At 48.1% G+C, this 22,069-nt stretch overlaps 1 protein-coding gene across 1 annotated transcript; it reads right to left on the bottom strand.

The window, feature by feature from the left end:
• Positions 1-383: 383 nt before the first annotated feature.
• On the bottom strand, positions 384-10,209 carry PLK1 (polo like kinase 1). The gene is made up of 10 exons (XM_045993081.1): positions 9,661-10,209; positions 8,819-8,987; positions 7,945-8,089; positions 6,984-7,077; positions 5,414-5,633; positions 2,658-2,813; positions 1,451-1,528; positions 1,128-1,282; positions 836-1,018; positions 384-596 (listed from the first exon to the last, which is right to left on the bottom strand). The coding sequence occupies exons 1-10, from the start codon at positions 10,066-10,068 to the stop codon at positions 390-392; spliced, it is 1,815 nt and encodes a 604-aa protein (XP_045849037.1). The 5' UTR covers positions 10,069-10,209; the 3' UTR covers positions 384-389.
• Between the last annotated feature and the right edge of the window lie 11,860 nt (positions 10,210-22,069).

Genomic DNA, 22,069 nt, shown 5'->3' with positions numbered 1-22,069 from the left:
GCAGAGTCTTGGCAGCCCGGGACTTCTGGAGCAAAGATGTGGCCAGAGCCCGGAAGCCAGGCACTCTCAGGGATTACAGAAGAAATAGAAGATTCACATGTGTTTAATGTATATAAAGGCAAGGAAAGGACAGTCCCAGATTCAAGAGCAGTATTCTGTACAATGCATATGGTGGGGCTGAGGGGCAAGGGGAAGAGGCCATAGAACCCACACCCGAACATGTACAAAAATAACTTACACGATGACCCCCACCAGCAAGGATGATGGAGCTCTCCCCAGCCCCCAGGGCTGGGGTGCATATTCTAAAAAATGGCACGAGGGGAGCTAACCAGTGCAAGCCAAGGTGCTGTGGGGGTGAGAAGGGGTGCCAGTCCGGAGGGGAGGAAGGCCTACGAGGAGGCCTTGAGACGGTTGGCGGCCGAGCGGGAGCTCAGCAGCTTGTCCACCATGGTGCGGGCATAGCGGAGCCGGCTGGCCAGCTCCTTGGAGCAGCCATATTCCTCCAGCAGGCTCAGACGGTATGTGCGGAAGTCCCGCCTCTCGTCAATGTAGGTCACGGCTGCCATCAGCGGGCACAAGATGAGTTTGGTATGGTCCTAGGAGGAGAGACAGACAGAGAGTTACCAGTGGCCTGAAGGTCCCAGCTGCTAGTGCAGGCCAGGGAGTAGAGGGGAGACATTCCAACTGATGAGGGGTTCCCACCCCCACTCCTGCCTCCTGCTCTTCCTATTGCCTGATGCCAAGCACAGGTCCCACGCCTCCCACTCCCCCCCTACTCCCACTGCCTGTGGACAGATACAGGTACCTCACCCCTACCCTCCACACCCCGCTTCACCTGGAAGAAGTTGATCTGCACACAGCCATTGCTGAGGTGCAGGATGATGGCGCTGCGGGTGCGAAACCAGGTACGCAGATAGGGTAGCCGGGCGAGCTCATCGCCTTCCCGGGGTGTGATGTTGGCCCCCGCCTTCAGCAAGTGTTCACTCATGTAGTTCCGGAAATACTTCAGGAGGGTGATCTGGTTGGAAAAGGAAGGAGGGAGGCCAGAGTTAGAGCCTAACCGCCCTGCACGTGCCTTCCTCTCGGCAGCCCCAGTCCATGGCCATCAGCCACCGGCCGGCACTCACCTTCTTCATCAGGGAGTTGGGATGGGAGCTCACGGTGAGGTAGGACTCGGTGCCATCACGCTCTATATACTGCAGGCTGTCACCGTCGTTGTAGAGGATCAGGCGCGTTGAGTCATTGAAGAGCACCCCCACGCTGTTGTCGCACAGCTGGTACCCTGGTGGGTGGAGGGAGACCTCAGGAAGGGGGAGAAGGGAGCAGGGCGGGGCACACAAGAGACTGTTGACATCAGAGGACCAAGGAGCCAAAAAAGGCAAGAACCTGGAACAGCTCAAAGGGACACCCGGCTATACCTGAGCCACCGCCCATTCTGGAAGCAACCTACCGAGACCGTACTTGTCCGAATAGTCCACCCACTTGCTGACCCAGAAGATGGGGATGCACGCAGGATCCTCAGCCTCCTCTGTGACAGAAACAGACAGATGGTTGGTCAGCACCCGCATCTTCCCCTCCATTCCACTCATGTGGCCCATGCCAGGGAGGATTGCTGGGCACCCCACCCAGGCTCTTTTAAGAGTCCTGGCACCCCAGAGAAGAGCCAAGAAGGGCCTGTGCCACCACCAAGCCCTGGCAAGCAGCAGGACGGAAAAGTTCCAGTTCCATTCATTCATTCATTCCGTCCACCCATGCATCAAAGGCCCACCCTGTGCCAGGCACTGTCACAGGTGCAATGAGCAATGGCATAAAACCCCAGCCTTCAAGAAACTTAAATTCTTGTTATAGGGACAGAGGCTGATCAACATAAATATGGACAAAATAAATGTTATTTCTATCATTGTGAGAGTCAGTGGCTAATGGATTATCTAATTTTTTGGTTCTGAGTGATTAAGAAATTATCGGAATATATACAATTCCAAATACATCAAAATGTTATGTTCGGGGAGCCTGCATGGCTTAGTTCGTTATGTGTCTGACTTTGGCTCAGGGCATGATCTCAGGTTCACGGGATCAAGCCCTGTGTAGGGCTCAGTGGGGAGCCTGCTTCTCCCTCTCCCCCTGCTTGTGCTCTCTCTCAAATAAAATCTTTAAAAAAAAACTGTTGTGTTTAGTGCATGTGATAATCCCTTACTTAAATACAGGGGAGTAAGAGGTGCTCAGAGTTGGGGGCCAGGGAAATGCTCATGGAGGGGACACTGGGGCAGACATCTGAAGGAGGCGAGTATGAGCCTTGCATATATGTGGAGGAAGTACATTCCAGAAGAAGGGAACAGTATGAGCAAGAGCTCTGAGGCTCTTGAAGACTAAGCAGGAATTCCCCGGCAGCTGAAAGAGCATGTGCAGATGTATAAGGTACGACATGGAGGTGCTGGAAGATGGGGCACTTGCAGAAGTAGAACACATGAATCAGAAAAAGATAGGCAGGGCCTTGAGTGCCAGGCTAACCCATTTGGATTTTAATCTATAGAAAAGCGGGGAACTAACGGTATTATGGAGACGGGGCCTGGACAAGCCCTAGACACTCTGCGGCGGTGACCTCCCTGCCCTCTCCAGGTGCACAGGCAACCCCATCCCCAGACCCCTTCCATGCCCACCTTGCCTCACCAGCCCCCGCTCTGAGGGCTTGGATGCATTGACGCTGTGTAGCTGCTGTAGCATATCGCCCAGGTGGCAGTCAACCACCTCACTGGTCTCCCGGACCACTGGCTCCTCTTTTTCCCGGGGCCGCTCAGGCATGGGGTTCTCCGTGCCTGTGAAGATGATGATGCATAGTCATTAGCTGGGCACAAAGGCAGCAGGTGGGAGAGGAATGGGATCCTCTGCCATAGCTGGTACTCTCCCCAGAGAAAAATTATTTTAGCTCCCATTGCTTTGGGTCAACTGAGTCAGTGCTGGGTTACAGAGCAGTAGCTGCCACACTCCTGTGACAGGAGCATATGGTACTCATACCTCCAGGGCCAAGCCAAGCCCTTAAGGAAGGTTTCATGGTCACATACACCAAAGAGCTTCAGATGCTCTGGCCTCTGCCCCCATACTGGGCCCTCCAGGACACCACTAGTCACTCTGGGAGACAGTGTGAAGGCACCACCAGCTCGGAGCTGCCCAGCCAAAAATTAAAATCCAGGAAAACAGGAGGGCTTGGTTAATCGCATACAGCTCATCAACAAAATGGATTAAGCAGGCATTTGTTGAAAACATGAGATTATTTTTTCCCACCCCCAAGTTTTATACAAATGTCCAAAGAGTCTGAAAAGATACACTTTCAGATTTTCTGATTGGTTATATTTGGGTTAGAAAAGCCTGGATGATTTTTTATTGTCTTTATGCTCTAATGTTTCTTTCCCCACCAACACATGTTAGTTCTCCTTGTAGAATACGAAATTTGTCTTATAATATTTTTAAGATCGGAATTTTCAATTTAAAAATACTATGCTGTGGTAAGAACTGAAATGTGAAATAATAAGATATTTGGGATTTGCTTTAAAAACCCTAGCAAAGGAAGGCGCCTATATGGCTGTCAGTCAAGCATCTGCCTTTGGCTCAGGTGTTGATCTCAGGGTCCTAGGATGGAGCCCTGCATCGGGCTCTCTGCTCAGCAGGGGAGCCTGCCTCCCCCCTTCTCTCTGCCTGCCTCTCTCCTACCTCTCTGCCTACTTGTGATCTCTCTGTCAAATAAATAAGTAAATAAATAAAAATCTTAAAAAATAAAATAACAATATTTTATACATTATAGGCCAAAGAATAAATCCATGAGTACATGTTGATACAAGTAACGGAATAAATACTTGAGAGAGAAGCAACAGCTCTTCCTTAGAGAAGAATTCCGATAAATTAACTTAGAAGGAGTGGGGAAGAGAGAGGAATCTCCACTAGAATAACACATTAGCAACTGCCTTAGTGAGATCCAAGGGGACCCACCAAGATCCACCAAGGATACAAGAGTTTGAGAAACAAGACTGTCTCAAAGTAGCTCAAGCAAGGTATTTGATTAGTTACGAAGGGAAAAATTGGAACTCTGCATCAGACCCCACTCTAACCAACTGCTCAAGATTAGTATTACCAATACAAAGAAATGGCAAAAATAAATAAAAAAGGAATCCTTAACGGTTTAATTACCAAAAAAACCAATAACCCCCAAAAAAAACAACAAACCAAAAACCAAAACAGTATTAGATTACAGCAGAAACATGAATTTATATGTTAAATTGGTGCTATATCCACACAGAGGAAAAAAAGTATTTCAAATAACCTTCTTAAAAGCACTAAATACCCTTAGTGAAGTATTCTAAGGACAAATGGACTTGAACAAGCTAAAACATCACTTGAAAAGAAAAACAGTAAGAGGAACTAGTTTATAGATGTTGAAAAATATATGCATGTTAGTATAAGGAAACAAGATTATCAGTTGAAATACAAGAATAAAATCAAAGAAATAAAAATCTTAATATTGTATTTGAACTCGACACTTATAAATTACAAAAAGTAGTAACTCCACAATAGACAAAACAATATTGTTCCAGTGTTAAGTTTCTTTTTTTTTTTAAGATTTTATTTATTTGACAGACAGAGATCAGAAGTAAGCAGAGAGGCAGTCAGAGAGAGAGGAGGAAGCAGGCTCCCTGCTGAGCAAGAGAGCCCTATATGGGGCTTGATCCCAGGACCCTGGGATCATGACCTGAGCCGAAGGCAGAGGCTTTACCCACTGAGCCACCCAGGCGCCCCTCCAGTGTGAAGTTTCTTGAACTTGCTGTGTCATGTGCTACGGTTATGTGAAAGAATCTTTGTTTTTAGAAAAAATACACTGAAGTATTAAGTGGTCAAGGGCAGGACATATACAACTTACTTTTAAGTGGTTAGGGAAAAAATATACACACATGCACATACACACATATAACTTATATATATACTAAAGAGAGAAAGATAAAGTTTAGAAAAATATTACTTGGTGGAGAAAAGGGAGCTTTTGTCTATTCTTCCACCTTTACATAATCTGATTGTTGAATGTGGTGGGGGGGTCCACTGCATTATGCCCTACATATATATTTGAAATTTTCCTTATTTACTTTCAAAGAGCCATCATTGTGTGATGTTAGGAACTTTTAAATGCTAAGAGTTTTTCAGGTGTGGCATTCAGTCCACTTGCCTTTTTCCAGGTGACAGGTCTGATCCAGCCATGGTTAAAGTCTGTCTTTCACCACTAGGACCCACCCAGGGGAAGGGCAGTTTGCCCAGAGTGGGGTGGGGGCTGTGGATTCAAGGACAGGGGTGGGTCCTACACACGCCTGGGCTCTGGGAGCCACCTATCCACATAGCTAAAGCCTAGGCTCTCTCTGGGGGCCTACTGTTTTACCTTTATTGAGGACTGTGAGAGGTTTCCGGCTGCTGGGGTCCATACTGCTGGGAGCAATGGAAAACCGGGGTGCAATGGTGAGACAGGTGATGGGGAGCCGGGCAGGGATGTAGCCGGAAGTAAAGAACTCGTCATTGAGCAGCTCATGAATGGTGGGGCGGGCAGTAGGATCTGTCTGAAGCATCTTCTGGATGAGGGAGGCAGCCACAGGGTTGACATGCTGGAGCAGAGAGGGAGCGCAGTGAGTGGGACATAATGGGGAACCCGAGTGCAGTGCTGTCATAGGCACCACAGCCCCTGGCTCACATACACCATGTTCAATGGCCATAAATCTGCCATGTTTCCCAAACTGGCTTTACTGAGTTGACAAATGTCAATGTAAGCTGTGAGAATGATCACTTGTCTTTTATTTTTGAGCCTCAAGAGTCATTGGATTTCCCTTGAATTTATTCCAGAGCAACTTAACTTGCTCACCACTAGGGTAGCACTTGAGAACATAGGTTGTGGGGCCTTAAAGACTTGATTAGCTGCCAGTACTCTCCCTAGTACTGTCCCTAATAGCAGCTATGACAAGTAACCTGACGTGCTCAGGACTTTGTGTCTTCATCTGGAAAGTAAGGACATAGCAATGAGCCTAGAGTCCTACTAGGATTCGATGGGGGATAACCCAGCACAAGTCAAAGGCATAGTAACAGCCTAGCATTAGCTGTACACTTACTATGTGCCAGGACAGTGTTCCAAGCTGTCATGTGTATTAACTTGCTTACCCTTCACAAAACCACCTAAAGGGGCAGAGGTCTCTATTACCAACTCTCTTTTGCAGAGAAGGAAATGGAGCACAGAGAGGTTAAATGCCTTTCTAAGAATACATATTTAACAAGTGGTGAAGTCAGCACCCACTCCAAACCCTCCAGGGTCTGTCCATCTGAGAGTTAAATGACTTTTGTGAGAGATTTCGTCTGTCCTTATGCAGATAGGGCCCTTGACTTCATAGGAGTCAAGGCTACCAAACCGGAAAGCAGCCACGTGTCAGGCTTCTGCACAAACAGGCTATTCCTTTCAATGCATTGACACCAGTGGTTGTGAAAATGCACATCACTTTGGATTCGGGGTAGTTCAGGATTCTGTGAGTGCTTGCTGTATACAAGGTACCCTGTGAGCTGCTCCCTTTTATAAATGGAAACTAGAGTTCAAAAGATTCAGGCCACTTGCCCAGTCATCTGGCTACTACGTGGCAGAGCCCAGTTAAGTCAAGGTCCATTCCCTGAGGTTAAGCAGCACTTCTGTGTATGCTGCTTGCTCCCTCCCCATTTTTTTTTTTTTCTCTTTCCACATATTTTGGGTTATCTACCCAAACTCTGAGAATCTATCAACTCTCTCCCCTTAGAAAAAATGCTTCTGTGCACACATGTCAAGCTCTGTATGTTTTAGTCAGAGCTCTGTGGCTATCCTAGGGGTGGAGTGACCTAGCTCTGTCCCCAGGATATGGCTCGGCTCAATAACAGCTTTTGGGGGAAAAACCCCCCAAAACAAAATATATTTAAATTAAAAAAAAAAGTATTTTAGTCACCTTGGGAATACTGTAGTCATTCTTCTTGATCCGGAGGTAGGTCTCTTTGAGGCAAGAGGTCTCAAAAGGTGGTTTGCCCACTAATAATGTATACCTGTAAGCACAAGGGGGCGGATTTGGCTCAAGACTCCCAACCAAAACCTACCTGCTGGAGGAATCATCTCAGGGTGGGCATCTGGAAACTCTGACTTTGGGGTCCTTGAAGATAGTCATCAAGTCCACAGGAGCCAGGGCATGGGTGGGGCTGAGCCCTCAGAAGAAGACAGATGACAGCACCAGGACGCTTAAGGCCAGTAGTGACTTTCCAGCTGGAGCCTGTAGGAATCCAGGGCCCCAGAGGTTGCAGGCCAGTATAAAACAGGTCACAGTGTGCAGGCTATCTGCCCTTATAGAGGCGGCCCCACTTTGATGGCTCTGCACTCAAGGCATTAAGTTTTCATTTGAAAAACTCTACTGCAAAGAAGTCTGGAAACTACTGCTACAACTCACTTTTAGTTCTCCAGTACCTCGGCCAGCAACAACAAAAAAAGAGAACACCCAAAAAGGCCCAACTCTCTGCCCACCACCCACCTGCTTTAGGAGCCCTGATCAAGACTTTATTGTGCATGGAAATCACCTAGGGATCTTGTTAAAATCCAGATTCTGAGCCAGTCAATAGCCTGCGTCCTGAGATTCTGCATTTCTAACAAGTTTCTGGGCAATGCTGCTGCTCTGTGGACCACACTTTGAGCAAGGGCCTAGAGTAGGTTTGTGGAGGTCCCCCCAGCCCCATAGCCCAGGCCGCTGCAAGAATCCCACAGGATACACCAGTTACAAGAAAAGATATGGAAATCAGGCTTTGTTTTTGGGCAATCTGTTCTCTGGAGCAGCCTCTCCATAGGGAGAAAGGTCCAAAGGATAAAGTCAGCCAGGTAAGATGTCCAAAAGGGCCAGGTAGGTCTGAAGACAACTCCCAACTTACATGATACACCCAATGGACCACACGTCCACCTCGAAACTGTGCCCTTTCTTGCTCAGCACCTCAGGAGCTATGTAATTGGGAGTCCCGCACAAGGTCTTCTTGCGTTCCCCGTCATATTCCACTTTGGTTGCCAGTCCAAAATCCCCTGGGACAGAGGGAGGAAGAGGGGGTATTCAGTTGCTAGCCTGTCCTCTGCCAATGCAGAAAGCTGGTACAGGTGTGTCTGTCAAGAACGAGGGTCATTTGATCCCTCTGGCTCCTACTCCTCATAGGCAGCAAGGCTTGTCCCAGATTCTTCCCACCATGCTGGCCCAGGGCAGTGCCCCTCCTTGGCCCTCCCCTTAGAAAGGAGGGCCACATTTCTAAAAGGGAACAGATGGAAATGGCACTACTCAAATGCCCGCAAGGAATCAAGCAAGTAAAGGTCAGCACTGCTATTTGGCAAGTTTGTCAGTTAAGAGCAGGGAGAATTGGGGACTGTGGCAAATCTGAGGGAGGCTAAGGTGAACAGCAGCTTTTTAGCTCAGCAAAGAGCTGCGTGAGGGGATACTGTCTCAGAATGGCAGGGGCTTCCAATTGTTTAAAGAGAGTTCCAAATCTTAATTTTTATATCAAGCATCCCAATTTATGTCAATGGAAACGAATTCAAATTCTTTTTAAAAAGTACTGTGTAGGAGCACTAAAAAATGCATCTGCAGGATACAGGCTTGGGCTCGGTTTTAAATTTCTGTGCTAAAGAGAGGATTCTAGAGGCCATCAACAGCCCAGACTTCTACCATCCTCTTCCTCCCTCCTTTGTCTCCTTCCTATTTCCTCTCCCAGCCTCATTTCGGCTTCTGGGGGTGTCAAGCACCCCTGCAGGCCCAGTACTCACCTATTTTCACCTCCAGATCCTCATTCAGGAAAAGGTTGCCCAGCTTGAGGTCTCGGTGAATAACCCGGTTTCGGTGCAGGTACTGGCAGCCAAGGACAATCTGCCGAAGGTAGTAGCGGGCTTCCGGCTCGGTCAGCGCTTTCCTCCGTTTGTGCAGCTCCAGGAGAGACTGAGTGGGGGAAGGAAAGGAGAAATGGGGAGCCGGTACCGAGGCACAGAGGGAAGGGCTTGTCATTAAAGCAGCCCACGACACCCCCCACCCTCCAGGACAGCTAGGAGCTGTTTTCTCCCTTAAGACTGGCCCCTACCGTTCATAGCACCCCTTCTCCCACTGGCTGCCTCTCAACCCTCCTACCTGGAACACCTCTTTCAGCCGCGCTCCCCTCCCGGAAGCTCGGAGTCCACAGGATCCCTCCCTAGGCCTTTGAGCAGCAGGAGATCCCTCTCCAGCCGCCTCTCATTCCGGAAGCTCCGAAGCCAGCTCCAACCACCCTCTCCCCGACCCAACCCTACTCCGGAAGCTCCCGACTCGCAGCACCCCTTCCCCAGGACTCCTCCCTTAGCAACTCCGGAAGCCCTTGCGTCCAGTACCAGGATTCTCCTCCTACTCGCGCCTCCCCCGCTGCGCTCAACACCTAGGGTCCAGAAGCCTCCTCCACCAGCAACAGTTCTCAGGCACCACTTAACCGGAACCCCCTCCCCTAGCGTCTCCAAGTGCCAAGCACCTTCTCCCCTCTCCTCAAGACCTTTACAACCCCTAGCTCGAGGTTACCAGCACCTCGTCTCTAGCAGCTCCAAGTTCCCGGAGCCCCCAGCCCTGGCCCCGAGGCAGCGACACTCACCCTCCGGCGGCAGAGCTCCAACACCACGAATACGAAGTCATTGTCCTCGAAAAAGCCGTGGAAGCCTACGATGTGCTGGTGGGCGAGGCTGCGGTGAATGGATATCTCCATGGACATCTTCTCCTTCTGGTGCGGCTTGAGCAGCAGAGACTTAGGCACGATCTTTCCCGCGAACACCTCCTTAGTGTCGGCGTCCGAGATTTCGAAGCACTTAGCAAAACCTCCCTTCCCCAGAAAGCGTCCCCGCAGGTAGCGCCGCCGGCTGCGCGGGTCCACTAGGACCTCCGGGATCTCTTTCGCCGGCGGAGCAGGCGCCGGGGCCCCGGGAGCTGCACCTCCGGGACCCCCGGCTTTCCCTGGGTCTGCTGGTGCCCGCGCCAGCTTCCCTGCAGTTGCCGCCGCACTCATGTTCCCGGAGTTGCTCCACGGACCTAGCAGAGTCTGGGTAGAGGCTTGGCACCGCTTCGCTCCTCCTCGAATTCAAACGCGGCGCCGGGAACGTTACAAGAGCCTGCGCGCCACTGATTGGCCGCGGGGATTTAAAATCCAAACCCGCCCGCCGCGCGGCACGATGGGAGCGCTCTACACCGCGGCCTCCTTTAAACCCGTACCCAGCCGGGGTGGTTGGGGGAGAGAAGCTTGATTGACAGGGACTCGTGCACAGCCGACACGTGGGAAGCCTGGGAAACCGTACCTGGCGTGCGGATGCCGGGACCCGCCGGAGGAGAGCGGGGAGATCAGGGATTCCTTTCTCCGCGGCCGGGAAAGGTCCTGCAGTTCCCGTGTACCTCCTCCAGGAAGCTTTCCCTAATACCTTTCTCCACCCCCACCCCACCCCGCCTTCTAGACTATAAACTCTTGAGAATAGAGATCTGTCAGGGCAGCCTCAGGCAGCCGCCTCCGAGACAATTGAGCTGTCCTCAGCAATGTTCCAAGACACCCCAATAAGCTAAAATCCAAGTAAAAACACGGAGCTTGCCAGGCTGATGCACTTTCGTGGCACGGTCCCTACCTCCAGAGTAACAGCTGCTCCTAAGTCCCTCCAGAATATAGAGCAACTCCACTCAAGCATATATGGTTCCGGGACCACCAGCATTACCATCACCTGGAAACTTGTTAGAAAGAAAATTTCAGGCTTTACCGCAGACCTCCTGACTCAGGAGTCTGCCTTTCAATGTGACTGCCAGGTGATTCCCACACATTCTGATGTTCCAGACGCACAGTACCAGGGCCCCCCACGATGCAAGAAAGTTGTCTGGCTTGCTCACTGCTGTATTTCCCAGGGCATAAAATAGTGGACCCTCAAGTCTCTGGTGAGAGGAAGGATGGCTGGTTGGCAGAATGCCCAGCAAACTGGCAGGCCAAGGCCATACAGCTTGCAGGGGTGTGTTTTGTTTGGCCTCCCACTTTTGAAAAATTGGATTCATTTACAGGACTTAAAAATCAAGAGAGCTCACATAAAAATTCAGATTTGTGTTTTTTCCTAACAAAAACTAGAAGGTCCCGCCGCTCTATGTCTACATATTTTCCCAGTTTGTGATAGTGGCCACCTATTTCCCTCTCTGCCCACTTACCTAACTTCCCAAAGTACTGAAGTGGCAGACCTGGAACAGCAAAAAGCCTAAGTTCGAAGCCCTTTTTCTGTGCACCCTTGCACCCTATGATGTCTCGGGTAGAGCCCACCAAGTATAACCATATTCTAAATATCTCTTTACCCGCCTCCCAGTAAACTGAGAGGTGATGATGACATCTTTCCTAGCCCATGTCCCAAGCTCCCAGAGCAATGCCTAGTAAAAAGGTGTAACTGAAATGTTTGCTGAATAAAAGGAAGTTTTTTTAAAAAAGTTATTATTTCTTTACCCTTGTGGTGGGTAATCTTTTTATTGAAGTTTAAGATACATAGAGAAAAACTTTACATAACTGTACAGCTCAATGAATTCTTACAACTTGAACCCACCCCACGTAAACAACACCCAAAATGAGGAAGAGAACACTACCAACACCCCAGAAGTCCCCCGTGTGCCCTGTTTTGGGAGCCCTCAAAACCAGTCCACAGTTTGATGACTACTTAGGAGACTCATAGGACTCAGCATAGAGTCTTACTGTCATCAGGCTATAATTCATTACAGCGAAAGGCTACCGGGCAAAATCAGCAAAGGGAAAAGGTACGGAGAACAAAGTGCCGAGGAAACTGGGCGCAAACTTCCCAGAGCCCTCTCCCAGCGCAGTCACACAGGATATACTTAATTCCTCCAGCAGTGAGTTACGATAACAAGTGTGAAATGTTATTTGCCACAGAAGCTCCTTAGACTCAGTACCCAGGGCTTTTACTGGGGGCTGGTCAAGTAGGTACCCTCTGTCTAGCACATAACAAAATTCTTGATTCCTGGAAGGAAAACAGGTATTCAGCATAAACCATATTGTTTTACACAGTTCAGGCACAGGGAGCCACTCATATCATTCAGGGAGTATTGAAAACCCTCTCCACATCCAATTATCCAGGTGTCAGCAAAGGGTCAGCCTTGCAGACAAGGAGAGCTGTGTCAGGCCTACTCTGTTAACTCTCTTCTGTACCGGCCTCCACCTAGGCTGTTGGCCCAGGCTTCGATACAGCAAATTTATTATCAGTGGGACCCCATGCAAAAGGATGAGACCAACCTGCAGTATACTGATCTCAGTTATGCTCCTTAGGGGTCCTGTGTTTAGCCAGTTAAAATAAATCCCATTAACAATACAAGTCTATTTTAGATATGGTATAAGTGAACTATACCTCAAATTTAAAACAAACAAACAAGCAAAAACACAGTCTATCTTAGAAAGCCAAGTGGCTTCCTCCAAACTTCTGTATGATTCATTTCTACCTGGCCCGAGGTACCAATTCAGGTCCAACACAGCTGGTACGTTCAAGCTGATCTGAAGCCTTCCAGGACTGAAGCAGTGTGGCAAGAGGGCACAAAGACAGAAGTACAATCCCAGAGGGCAGAAGGTCCCCGGGAAACGAGTTTGCAATGTTAGGGTACCTCAAGCAGGAATATGTTAGGCAGTGGAGGTTAACAGGGCCCCCATGTAAGCCTTCTGCCATGTGGCCTCCTGCCCGGGAGTTTCCAGTCCAATCTGAAAGATCCAACCAGCCCTTGGTTCTGCTTGTCCATGATACAAGTTTATGCATCTCGTGAGTGTCCGTTGCATGTGGAAAGTGCAGGAGCCCAGGCACCTCAGTCAGCGGTGCCAGCTGTGAGCACAGGCTTGGCGGTCTGAACTTAAAGCACTCCAGTGCCTGGAAGGCAGCTCTGGAGTCTGATGTCAGGAAGAGCAGAAAGCTTCCAGATAGAATTCTGAAGAACCAAGATTGTAAATGCCACCCCCGACTTGCCCAAGGCTCCCCAGATATCAGGACTTTTCTCCACTGTTACAAAATCAGCAGCCCCAACATTCAGCAACCCAACAACATTCTTTCAATTACCTCTTCTCCTCCTCCAGACCTTTTATCTGCAAGGGTATGTATGCAAGAGGCACAAATACATTTTTGCAGATAAACATTTTTATCTCACTTAGCCAGAAAGACAAATTCAGGAATTGGTCGGGATGTGGGTTGAACTGTATCCCTAACCGCCGCCACCCACTCCCCCCCCGCCCCGCTTACCACCAATTCCTATGCTGAAGCCCTCACCCCCCCAGTACCTCAGAATGTGACTGTATTGGGAGGCAGGGCTTTCGAAGAGGTGATTCAATTAAAATGGGGTCACTAGGGTGGGCCCTCATCTGATCTGACTGGCGTCCTTGTAAGAAGAGAAGATTAGGAGACAACACCAAGGGGCGACTATGGCAGGGCACACGAGAAGGTGGCCATCTGCAAGCCAAGGAGAGAAGAGAAGACTCAAGAGAAATCAAACCTGCCAACACACTGGTCTTGGACTTCTGGCCTTTGGAACTGAGAACACACATTTCTGTTATTTAAGCCCCCCAGTCTACGGCATTTTGTGATGGCAGCCCTAGCCAACTAATGAGGATGAAAGCCTGAATTTTCAAAAAATTTCAAAATGGGTTCACAGAACCTCCCACTCCTTTTATCCAGTGAACAGCCTTGATCAATCCCTCTCTGGAGACAGCTCTATTCAGATAATGAATCTACCTTACCAAGTATGGATGGGGCAGCGAGGCGGCGGGGGGGTGTAGTAAGGAAGTAGAATCAGGCTATCAGCCCACTGTGATGAGTTGCAACTAATCTAGAAAGCCAAACACAAGTTAGCGGCAGTGAGACATCCCTGTCAAGAAGGCCCAGAGTCTGAGCTGTCAACAGCAAGTGGAGGGGTCGCACTCCCTGTGATGAGCCATCCCCCAACGTGCAGCTGTTGGCAAGAATCACAAATTAGGGTGTGGGTAGCCTCCACATTAGTGAAGAAGAGCTGACCAGCACCTTGATCTTTGATGGTCCCGTCAGAGAACAAGCCCTCTTCTGTGGGCATGTGAGTGTGGCCTGATGGTCCAGCCAGCATCCACAATGGAGGTTTTCATCCTTTAGAGTTCCACAGAAGGGGTCCTAAATCCCAGTGGTCGCAGGGTCCGAGTCCAACTCACGGAGCCTGGGTCTGCTTCCAGGGCAGCAGAGCTCCTGCTGGGACAGAACAGCTACCGGCAGCCTGTAACAGTTTTCAGCTTTGTCACATCCAGACAAAAAGAATCAGGGAATCTGGGATTCCAAGACAGCCAGCTGCTTCTCTTTGGCTTGTTGAAGAAAGACATACTGCAATACCCGACAGCCATGGTCCAGGTCCAAACAATGAGCAAAACTTCCGTTTCCTGCTGTCAGTCTTGGAGTCCAAACCGACTTGCACCAAACCACGTGCATCAGACTGGCCAGTCATCAGCCTCCATGCGTCAGACATTTGATTTCCACTAGGGCTCACTGGCAATTTAACTGCTTTCCCCAATTCTGAATGTGCACTGCCATCCAGAAATTGCCTCTCTTTCACGTCTTCCCTTCCAGAGGTTCCAACAGACAAAAAATCATAGCAAAAATCATCCGTCCTGAAGACTTGTTCTGGTTCCAATAATCAAAGAATTTAAACTCCAACACACCACTCGTAGCAAAAAGGAGAAAGCCGTATCCCACCAACAACTTCTTGATGTAATTTTCTTTGCATCTCTCTTTTGTTTTTTTTTTTTTTTTTTTTTTTTTTTTTTTTTTTTTTAAGATTTTATTTATTTGACAGACAGAGACCACAAGTAGGCAGAGAGGCAGGCAGAGAGAGAGAGAGGGGGAAGCAGGCTCCCCGCCGAGCAGAGAGCCCGATGTGGGGCTCGATCCCAGGACCCTGAGATCACGACCCGAGCCGAAGGCAGAGGCCTTAACCCACTGAGCCACCCAGGCGCCCCTGCATCTCTCTTTGATTGGGATGATCCCTCTAGCATTTATGAAATTGTAACTATATAACATTTTAAATCAGTTTTATCATATTTCCAGATACAGAAGCCACAAAATACAAAGTCATTTTTAAAAACTTCCCTTTTTTCTCATTGCAAATTTATTCAAACCCCTAGCAAATTCAGCATTGACAGAACTATAACCACAGGCCTGAAGTGCTCTTTTTTGCAGAGGTAGAAATAATGCCCCATAAGATAAGACTTTGCAGTAATGGGATAAAAGGCCACTTAACACCAACTGCATGTATATTTTATTTATTCCATTTAGGAACATTTTTAAAGAAATGATAAAGCATTGAAGAAACTTTAATTCCCTTCCGATCTTTAACAACTGTTTTCATATACCTTTCTAGTTCTTGTCAACATGGACTTTTGATCAGTACAGCTGCAATTATGCCACATTAATGCCCTCTATCTGCAGAGTATCCGTGAACCCTTACTGAGCCCTTACTAGATGCTAGGCATGGGGCTAAGAGCTTTACAGAGTTGATCTCCCTGAATCCCGACAAAGACCTTATTCCCATTTTGAAGATGAGGATATGAGCCCTTCTGGATTAGGCTCCTGCCCCAGGTCTCATAGGCAGGAGGTGGCAGAGCTGGAATTGCAACCCAGCTCTGCCGACTCCAGCATACCCCTCATGCTGCCTGTGGGGGACTTGTCTGTCAGTCTAGCCACCAATCCCAGACTCATTTGTTCACTCCCTCCCTCCCTACCAAAAAGCAGTATGATGTATATCTTAAACTCATGAACTAGAGAACCCTGGATTCAAACACCAGTTCCTCCCCTTACTAGCTGTGTGACCTTGGGCAAATTATTTAACCTCTCTGTGCCTCTACTTCCACATCTATAAAATGGAGAGAATCGTGTCCATCTCCTAGGATTCTATGTGGGACATGCCTCTCTCTGAAGGTTCTTGTGAAGAGTTTCTGTGAGGACAGCACTTCAAACACACCAGGCACATGGTCGTGCCTGCTGTTGTTGTGATTACTGAAATAAAGAGAAACTGTGGCTATTCCCCAGGAGCTAAGGGTCTCCAAGAGGCCTTGCAGTTCCTGAGTCTCAGACTTGCTTATTTTCCCCTTCCTCTGGCACTACTGCTTCGGCAGGCTCTCGCTGTTCCTATGCAAATCAGAAAGCATGCCCAATAGACATTAAACGTTAGCTGAATACAGTTGAAGAGGTGTGTTGGTAGGACCAAGAAAGACCAGGGCTGAATGTCCAGACCCAAGGTCTGAAAGCCAGAGAGGGTGTGGACTCCATTCCTGTCTCTTCTCTTGGATGATTTTCATATGTACGAACCATCTGTGTGATGGTCAACGGACTTGGAGATACAGAACACGCCATCTCCTCTCCTTGGAGAAGCAGGGAAGTCCTGTGCTAACTCTTCTCACTTCAGAGTCTGGGTCAGAGAGCATCATGAAAAGTAGGTGTGGCCAACCCACCAGCAAAAACTTAAGGACTTAAAAACAAAGGATTAACTGACTGGGCAGCAAGGATCCTTCTCTGAGCCAAGTGCTTTTGGAGGCCCAGGATATTGGGGGAACTGCATAAAACATGGACTTTGCAGCCAGATAAGACTTGGCTTAGATTCTAGCTCAGTCATTAATTAGCTGTGTGACACTGGGCAAATTTGCTTAACCTCTCTGAAGATCAGTTTCCTCCTCTGTATAATGAGTTGTAAAGATAGTTGATAGTTTTGATAGTTGGGAGGATTAAATGTTTTCTAATAAGTGCCGGGCAACGAAGGATGATCTCTTCTTTGTGGTGGATTGATTATAAATGAACAGATGTTCTTAATTTTATTCTAAATTTTAAAATATGTAAGAATGTTGTCCCTTATACTATGAGGGATTTCACTCAAGTTGTATCACTTCCTAATAATAGTTGTTAAACCTACCAGTCACTGAGCGCTTACCCTGAGCCAAGACTTGCTGCTTTACACATATGGACGCATTTAAATCCTCATAACAACCCCTACGCATGTTCCCCATTTTATGGATGAGAAATCCAAGATTCCACAAGAGGAAACAACTTCCCCAAAGTCACAAGGCTAGTAAATAGCGGGGCTGGATATTGATCTGCCTGCCTCCAGTGCCCACACTCTTCACCACTATGACCCAAAAAAAAGGGCCCCCAGGCCCCCATCAGAGAACACTGTTTCCTTGGCTGACAACTGTTTTGAAATAACCAAGCCATAACACATTGTCTCAACACTGCCAATGTCATTACAGCGGCCTCACAGCTCCATAGAAGCTACCCCCAGGGGACCAGCCAGCTAGATCTGATCACCCAAGGCAACCAACCAGGTCCATTAATGCTAATTTGTCCTGGAAAACAGCCGAGGGCAAGTCAAAACATGTCTGGGCCTCCATGTTCTAGACCCCTCTGGGTTCTCACTGGCCAGATCAATACACCAAGAAAGGCCTCCCTAGCCACCAAGAGCTCTTCTTTATAACTTAGAAACTTCCACGGATGTATTAAATAGAAGCAATGTTTGTCTGAGTCACTTCAAGTCTGTCATCAGCCACATGGGTCAGAGTGACTAAGAAGGGAACTGTGGCCTCGAGCCCTTGAGTGAAATGGCCCATGCAAAAGTGACAAATTCAGAAGCCACTGCAGATCCCAACTGACCACGGGAGCCCTGTGCAACCACATGCAACAGATCAGTCAACAGGAGGCATATGAGTCAGTCATTCAACCTTGTCCCCTGCACCAGGGATCCCACAATGTAAGACTTATCTAGGCTGGGTAGGGACTCAGGGGAGGAGGGGCTCATATCCACATAATCACCCCATTAAGTATGTGCTGGATACCCACAGGCTCACGCCTGACTCCTCAGGAGCTCATAGCTGGGTGCGCTCAGACAAGAACATAAGTATATAACTAGAAATCTATCCAGATCTTGACAAGGGTCCCTCCACAAAGTGCTACTGGGTCCACGAGGAAGGAGTCCCAGGCAGAAGAGCATCCTCTAAACGGCTCTTTATTGAACACTCCACTTTAGCTAAGCAACATCCTCTCTGTGCCAGGCTTAGGTACCTCTCACAAGGCACGCTGCCCTCCCCCTGCCCCTGACAAGACCAAGGGTAATGAGAGATTGGACAGGTGGTAAGGGTAGGCAGAGAGACTGAGGAAGTGAAGACCACCGGAGGAAAGGAAGAGGCTTGAACTGGACAGCAGGTGATTTTTCCTGCCCAGCATCCATTCTTCTCCTCTTCTGGTAATATCAATCCCCACCCCAACCACCAGGTGCCAGCTCTCAGGCCATGTGGGTATGTGCCTCAGGTCTAGGCAATCAGTGCATTCTGCCTTCCTGGCCACAATTACTTGAGGCTGGATACAGCCCAGGTTTGGGCCAATGACAGCCTGGTCCAGGGGTTCTGTCAAGGAAGGAGAGCTCTTGGGGCACCCTGGTTACGGCTTGGATTACGATCTCAGGGTCTTGGGATTGAGTCCTACATTGGGCTCACTGCTCACTGGGGAATCTGCTTCTCCCTCTGACCCTCTCCCTGTTTGTGCTCTCTCAAATAAATAAATAAAACAACTTTAAGAAAGAAAAAAAAAAAAAAGGGAAGGGGAGCTCTTTCTACCAATAACTGGAGCTGCAGGGTCACTCTTGAAGCCCGAGAATGAAGCCAACTCAAAGGGAAGCAGAGTCGAGAGCTGAAGAGACAGGGCGCCTGAGTGGCTCAGTGGGTTAAGCCTCTGCCTTCGGCTTAGGTCATGATCTCAGGGTCCTGGGATTGAGCCCCGCGTCAGGCTCTCTGCTCAGCAGGGAGTCTGCTTTCCCCTCTCTCTCTCTCTGCCTGCTTCTCTGCCTACTTGTGATCTCTCTGTCAAATAAATAAACAAAATCTTAAAAAAAAAAAAAAAGAGCTGAAGAGACAGATCCCTGATGATGCTGTTGTGAGTCTTGGAATACGGCCTGAAGCCCCATCTGGCCCTGCCCTTATCAGCATCACAAGCTAGTGAATCCCCCATCCACCCTAAGCCAACTGGAAAGAGTCCCAACAGAGGTTTCTCCCATCAGTCCGCTCTTCTGGGAATACTGTGAAGACAAAGAGACTTTCTTCTCTGGGGTTTTAAAGGTAATTATCTGGTGACAGATTGTCCCAGGGGTGAGAGCCACCATGGAGACAGAGTCCAGCTGGTCTTTCCTAGGATACATAAGACTGTCAACAGCCTTTCTAACAGTATCACTCTATAATTATAGACTCTTTTACTGTTTGCAGTAGCTATTGTTTCTGCCTTCCAAGCACCTTGCTTTGGTGATGGGCTCTGCTGTATCTCCACCATGGGGGGATGGAGGAAAGCTCATGACCCATATCAGGTTTATTGCAGGGTCTTGGCTGCGGTGATTAATCTAAGAGGGTATGGGACTCACCAGAAGTCGCTGAGAAACTTTCTGTGGGACTTTCACAAATTAGAACTGGAGGGAAGAAGCCTTTCTTTCAGGGTCACCAAGCTGGGAGGGTACAAGTCTGGAGCTATCGGCTGCCACATGCCCCAATGGAGAAAGCCCGTTTGCAGTAGGAGAAAAGGAAGCCAACACACAAGCCTGGGAGAGCTTGCTTATTGTCTCCTTAAGCTGAATCTTCCCCTCTCCCTTTTATTGTTAGAATCTCCCTCCTCAGAGTTTTGGCTACCCAGTCCGTGACTAAATGTACAGCTTCCCTTGTACCTAAGTATGGCCATGTGACAAGACAGGAGGAGCTTGGCTATTTGATGACTTCATGGGGCCCAGGCACCTACTTGCTCTAATAATCTATTCCTGCACTCTTAGGTGAGAGAGAAGTAACCTTCTAACTTGCTGAAGCCATGGTATTTCCATGGCCTCTTTGTTACAGCAGTCTAGTCCATACCTTTACTAATGTGCAGATGAAAAAGATATAGAAAACAGGGGCACCTGGGTGGCTCAGTCAGTTAAGCATCTGCCTTTAGCTCAGGTCATGATCCCAGGGCCCTGGGATCGAGCCCCTCTTCAGGTTCCTTGCTCAGTGGGGAACCTGCTTCTCCCTCTCCCTCTGCCTGCCCCTCCCTATTTGTACTCTCTCTTTCAGTCAAATAAATAAAATCTTTAAAAATAATAAATAAATAAAATCTTAAAAAGATATAGGCGGTAAAGAGCTATGTATGGGGTTTAAATCTCTGGAATTGTTGTCCCTCCAATGGTAACATTATTACCTACAGAGTGCTAGGAGTTATCTTTGATGTTTACACATAGTAGCTCATTTAATCCGAACCAATTCTGTTGGGGCACGATTGTCATTCCCGTTGCACAGCTTAGGACACAGGGCAGAGAGATTAAGTAACTTGTCCAAGGTTCATACTACACTGCCTCTCAAGCTAGTCTTTTCCATGATTTCTTGTGCAAACCAATAAAACCCCATGGCTCGGTGGGTTAAGCCTCTGCCTTTGGCTCAGGTCATGATCTCGGGGTCCTGGGATTGAGCCCCACATCAGGCTCTCTGCTCAGCAGGGAGCCTGCTTCCCCCTCTCTCTCTGCCTGTCTCTCCACCTACTTGTGGTCTGTCAAATAAATAAATAAAATCTTAAAAAAAAAACAACAAAAAAACAAAAAACTACGGGTCGTAGGGGCGCCTAGCTGGCTCAGTCGGTTAAGCATCTGCCTTTGGCAAAGGTCACAACTGCGGGGTCCTAGAATAGAGCTGTGAATCAGGCTCCCTGCTCAGAGGCGAGTCTGCTTCTTCCTCTCCCTCTTCCCCTCCCCCTGTTTGTGCTCTCCCAAATAAAATAAAATAATATGAAGAAAATAAAATCTTTAAAAGCATGGGCTCTAGAACTAGAATGCTTTGACTCACTATCATATTAGGTGTATAAATTTGGGCACTTTACTTAACCTCCTGTTCCTTGAGGACAGTAAGTGTATCTACTTTATGGTGGTTGTATTAAAAAGTTAATAAATGTACAGAACTCATAAGAGTAACTGGTACTTGGTAAACACTCTATAAATATTAGCAACTGCTATTTTTGTCACCTGTATGTGCCAAATATGGGACATCTCTAAGGCGTATCATTAAGTAAAAGCAGCAAGACGAGAACAGCACATCCACCGTGTGCTCACATTTATATGCATAGAGAGGCTAAGGTACACGTATCTATCTGCTCGTGCCTCCAGACTGTCTCTTGTAGGACATACCCAAAACTGTTCAGTAGCTGCCTCTGGGAAGTAGAACATGGAACTTGGATTGTGGATTGGAAAATTCTACTTCACTGTATGTCCCCTCTTTACTAACTGGACTGGATTTTTGCAATCATGTACTTGAGTTACTACTTAAGGCTTTTAAAATCATGTTTAGGAGGCTTTAAACAATCCCACTTTCTCTTAATTTCCATTGTTCACAACAAAATAGGCAGTCAAAAAAATGATATGTCAATTACATCTCAATGAAGCTGGAAAGGATAAACTGAAAAGGAAAATGGACAGTCAGTTGCATGGTGGTCAGCTTCTTTTTAGAGGTATTCAAACACAGGCTAGATGGCATTCTGTTAGGTGTGCCCTGGAATATCTCACTAGCTAATGAGAGGTTAGCTTAGACAGCATCAAAGCTCTGTCAATTCCAACATTTGTCTTTATGGTGGCACAAAAGGAGAAGGGAACTGGGGAAGATGACAGGAAATGACCCCAAAACCCCCCCAAAACAAAACAAAAACCCTAAAACTATCACAGACTACTGGTATCAGGGCACACAGCAGATGTGCTCCAAGGGCAAGCTTAGTCTCATCTTACCAGGCAGAGCTGAATCGCATGGCTATGCTGCCAGACACGGGTATGACTCCTGGGTCAGCCACTTCGTCACTGTAGGGATTGGACCAAGTTATCTAAGATCTTTGAGTTTTCTCTCATCTATAAAATGGGAATAACATCCCACCTCCTGGGTTGGCATGAGCCATAAGCAGACTAGTGAATGTAAAGTCTATAGCAGGGCACCAGGCATGCAGGGAAGCAGCTGAGGAAGTGAG

The sequence above is a fragment of the Meles meles genome, chromosome 21, assembly GCF_922984935.1.
Source record: "Meles meles chromosome 21, mMelMel3.1 paternal haplotype, whole genome shotgun sequence".
Taxonomy (NCBI): Eukaryota; Metazoa; Chordata; class Mammalia; order Carnivora; family Mustelidae; genus Meles; species Meles meles.
This window is presented reverse-complemented; position numbering and strand designations above follow the sequence as displayed.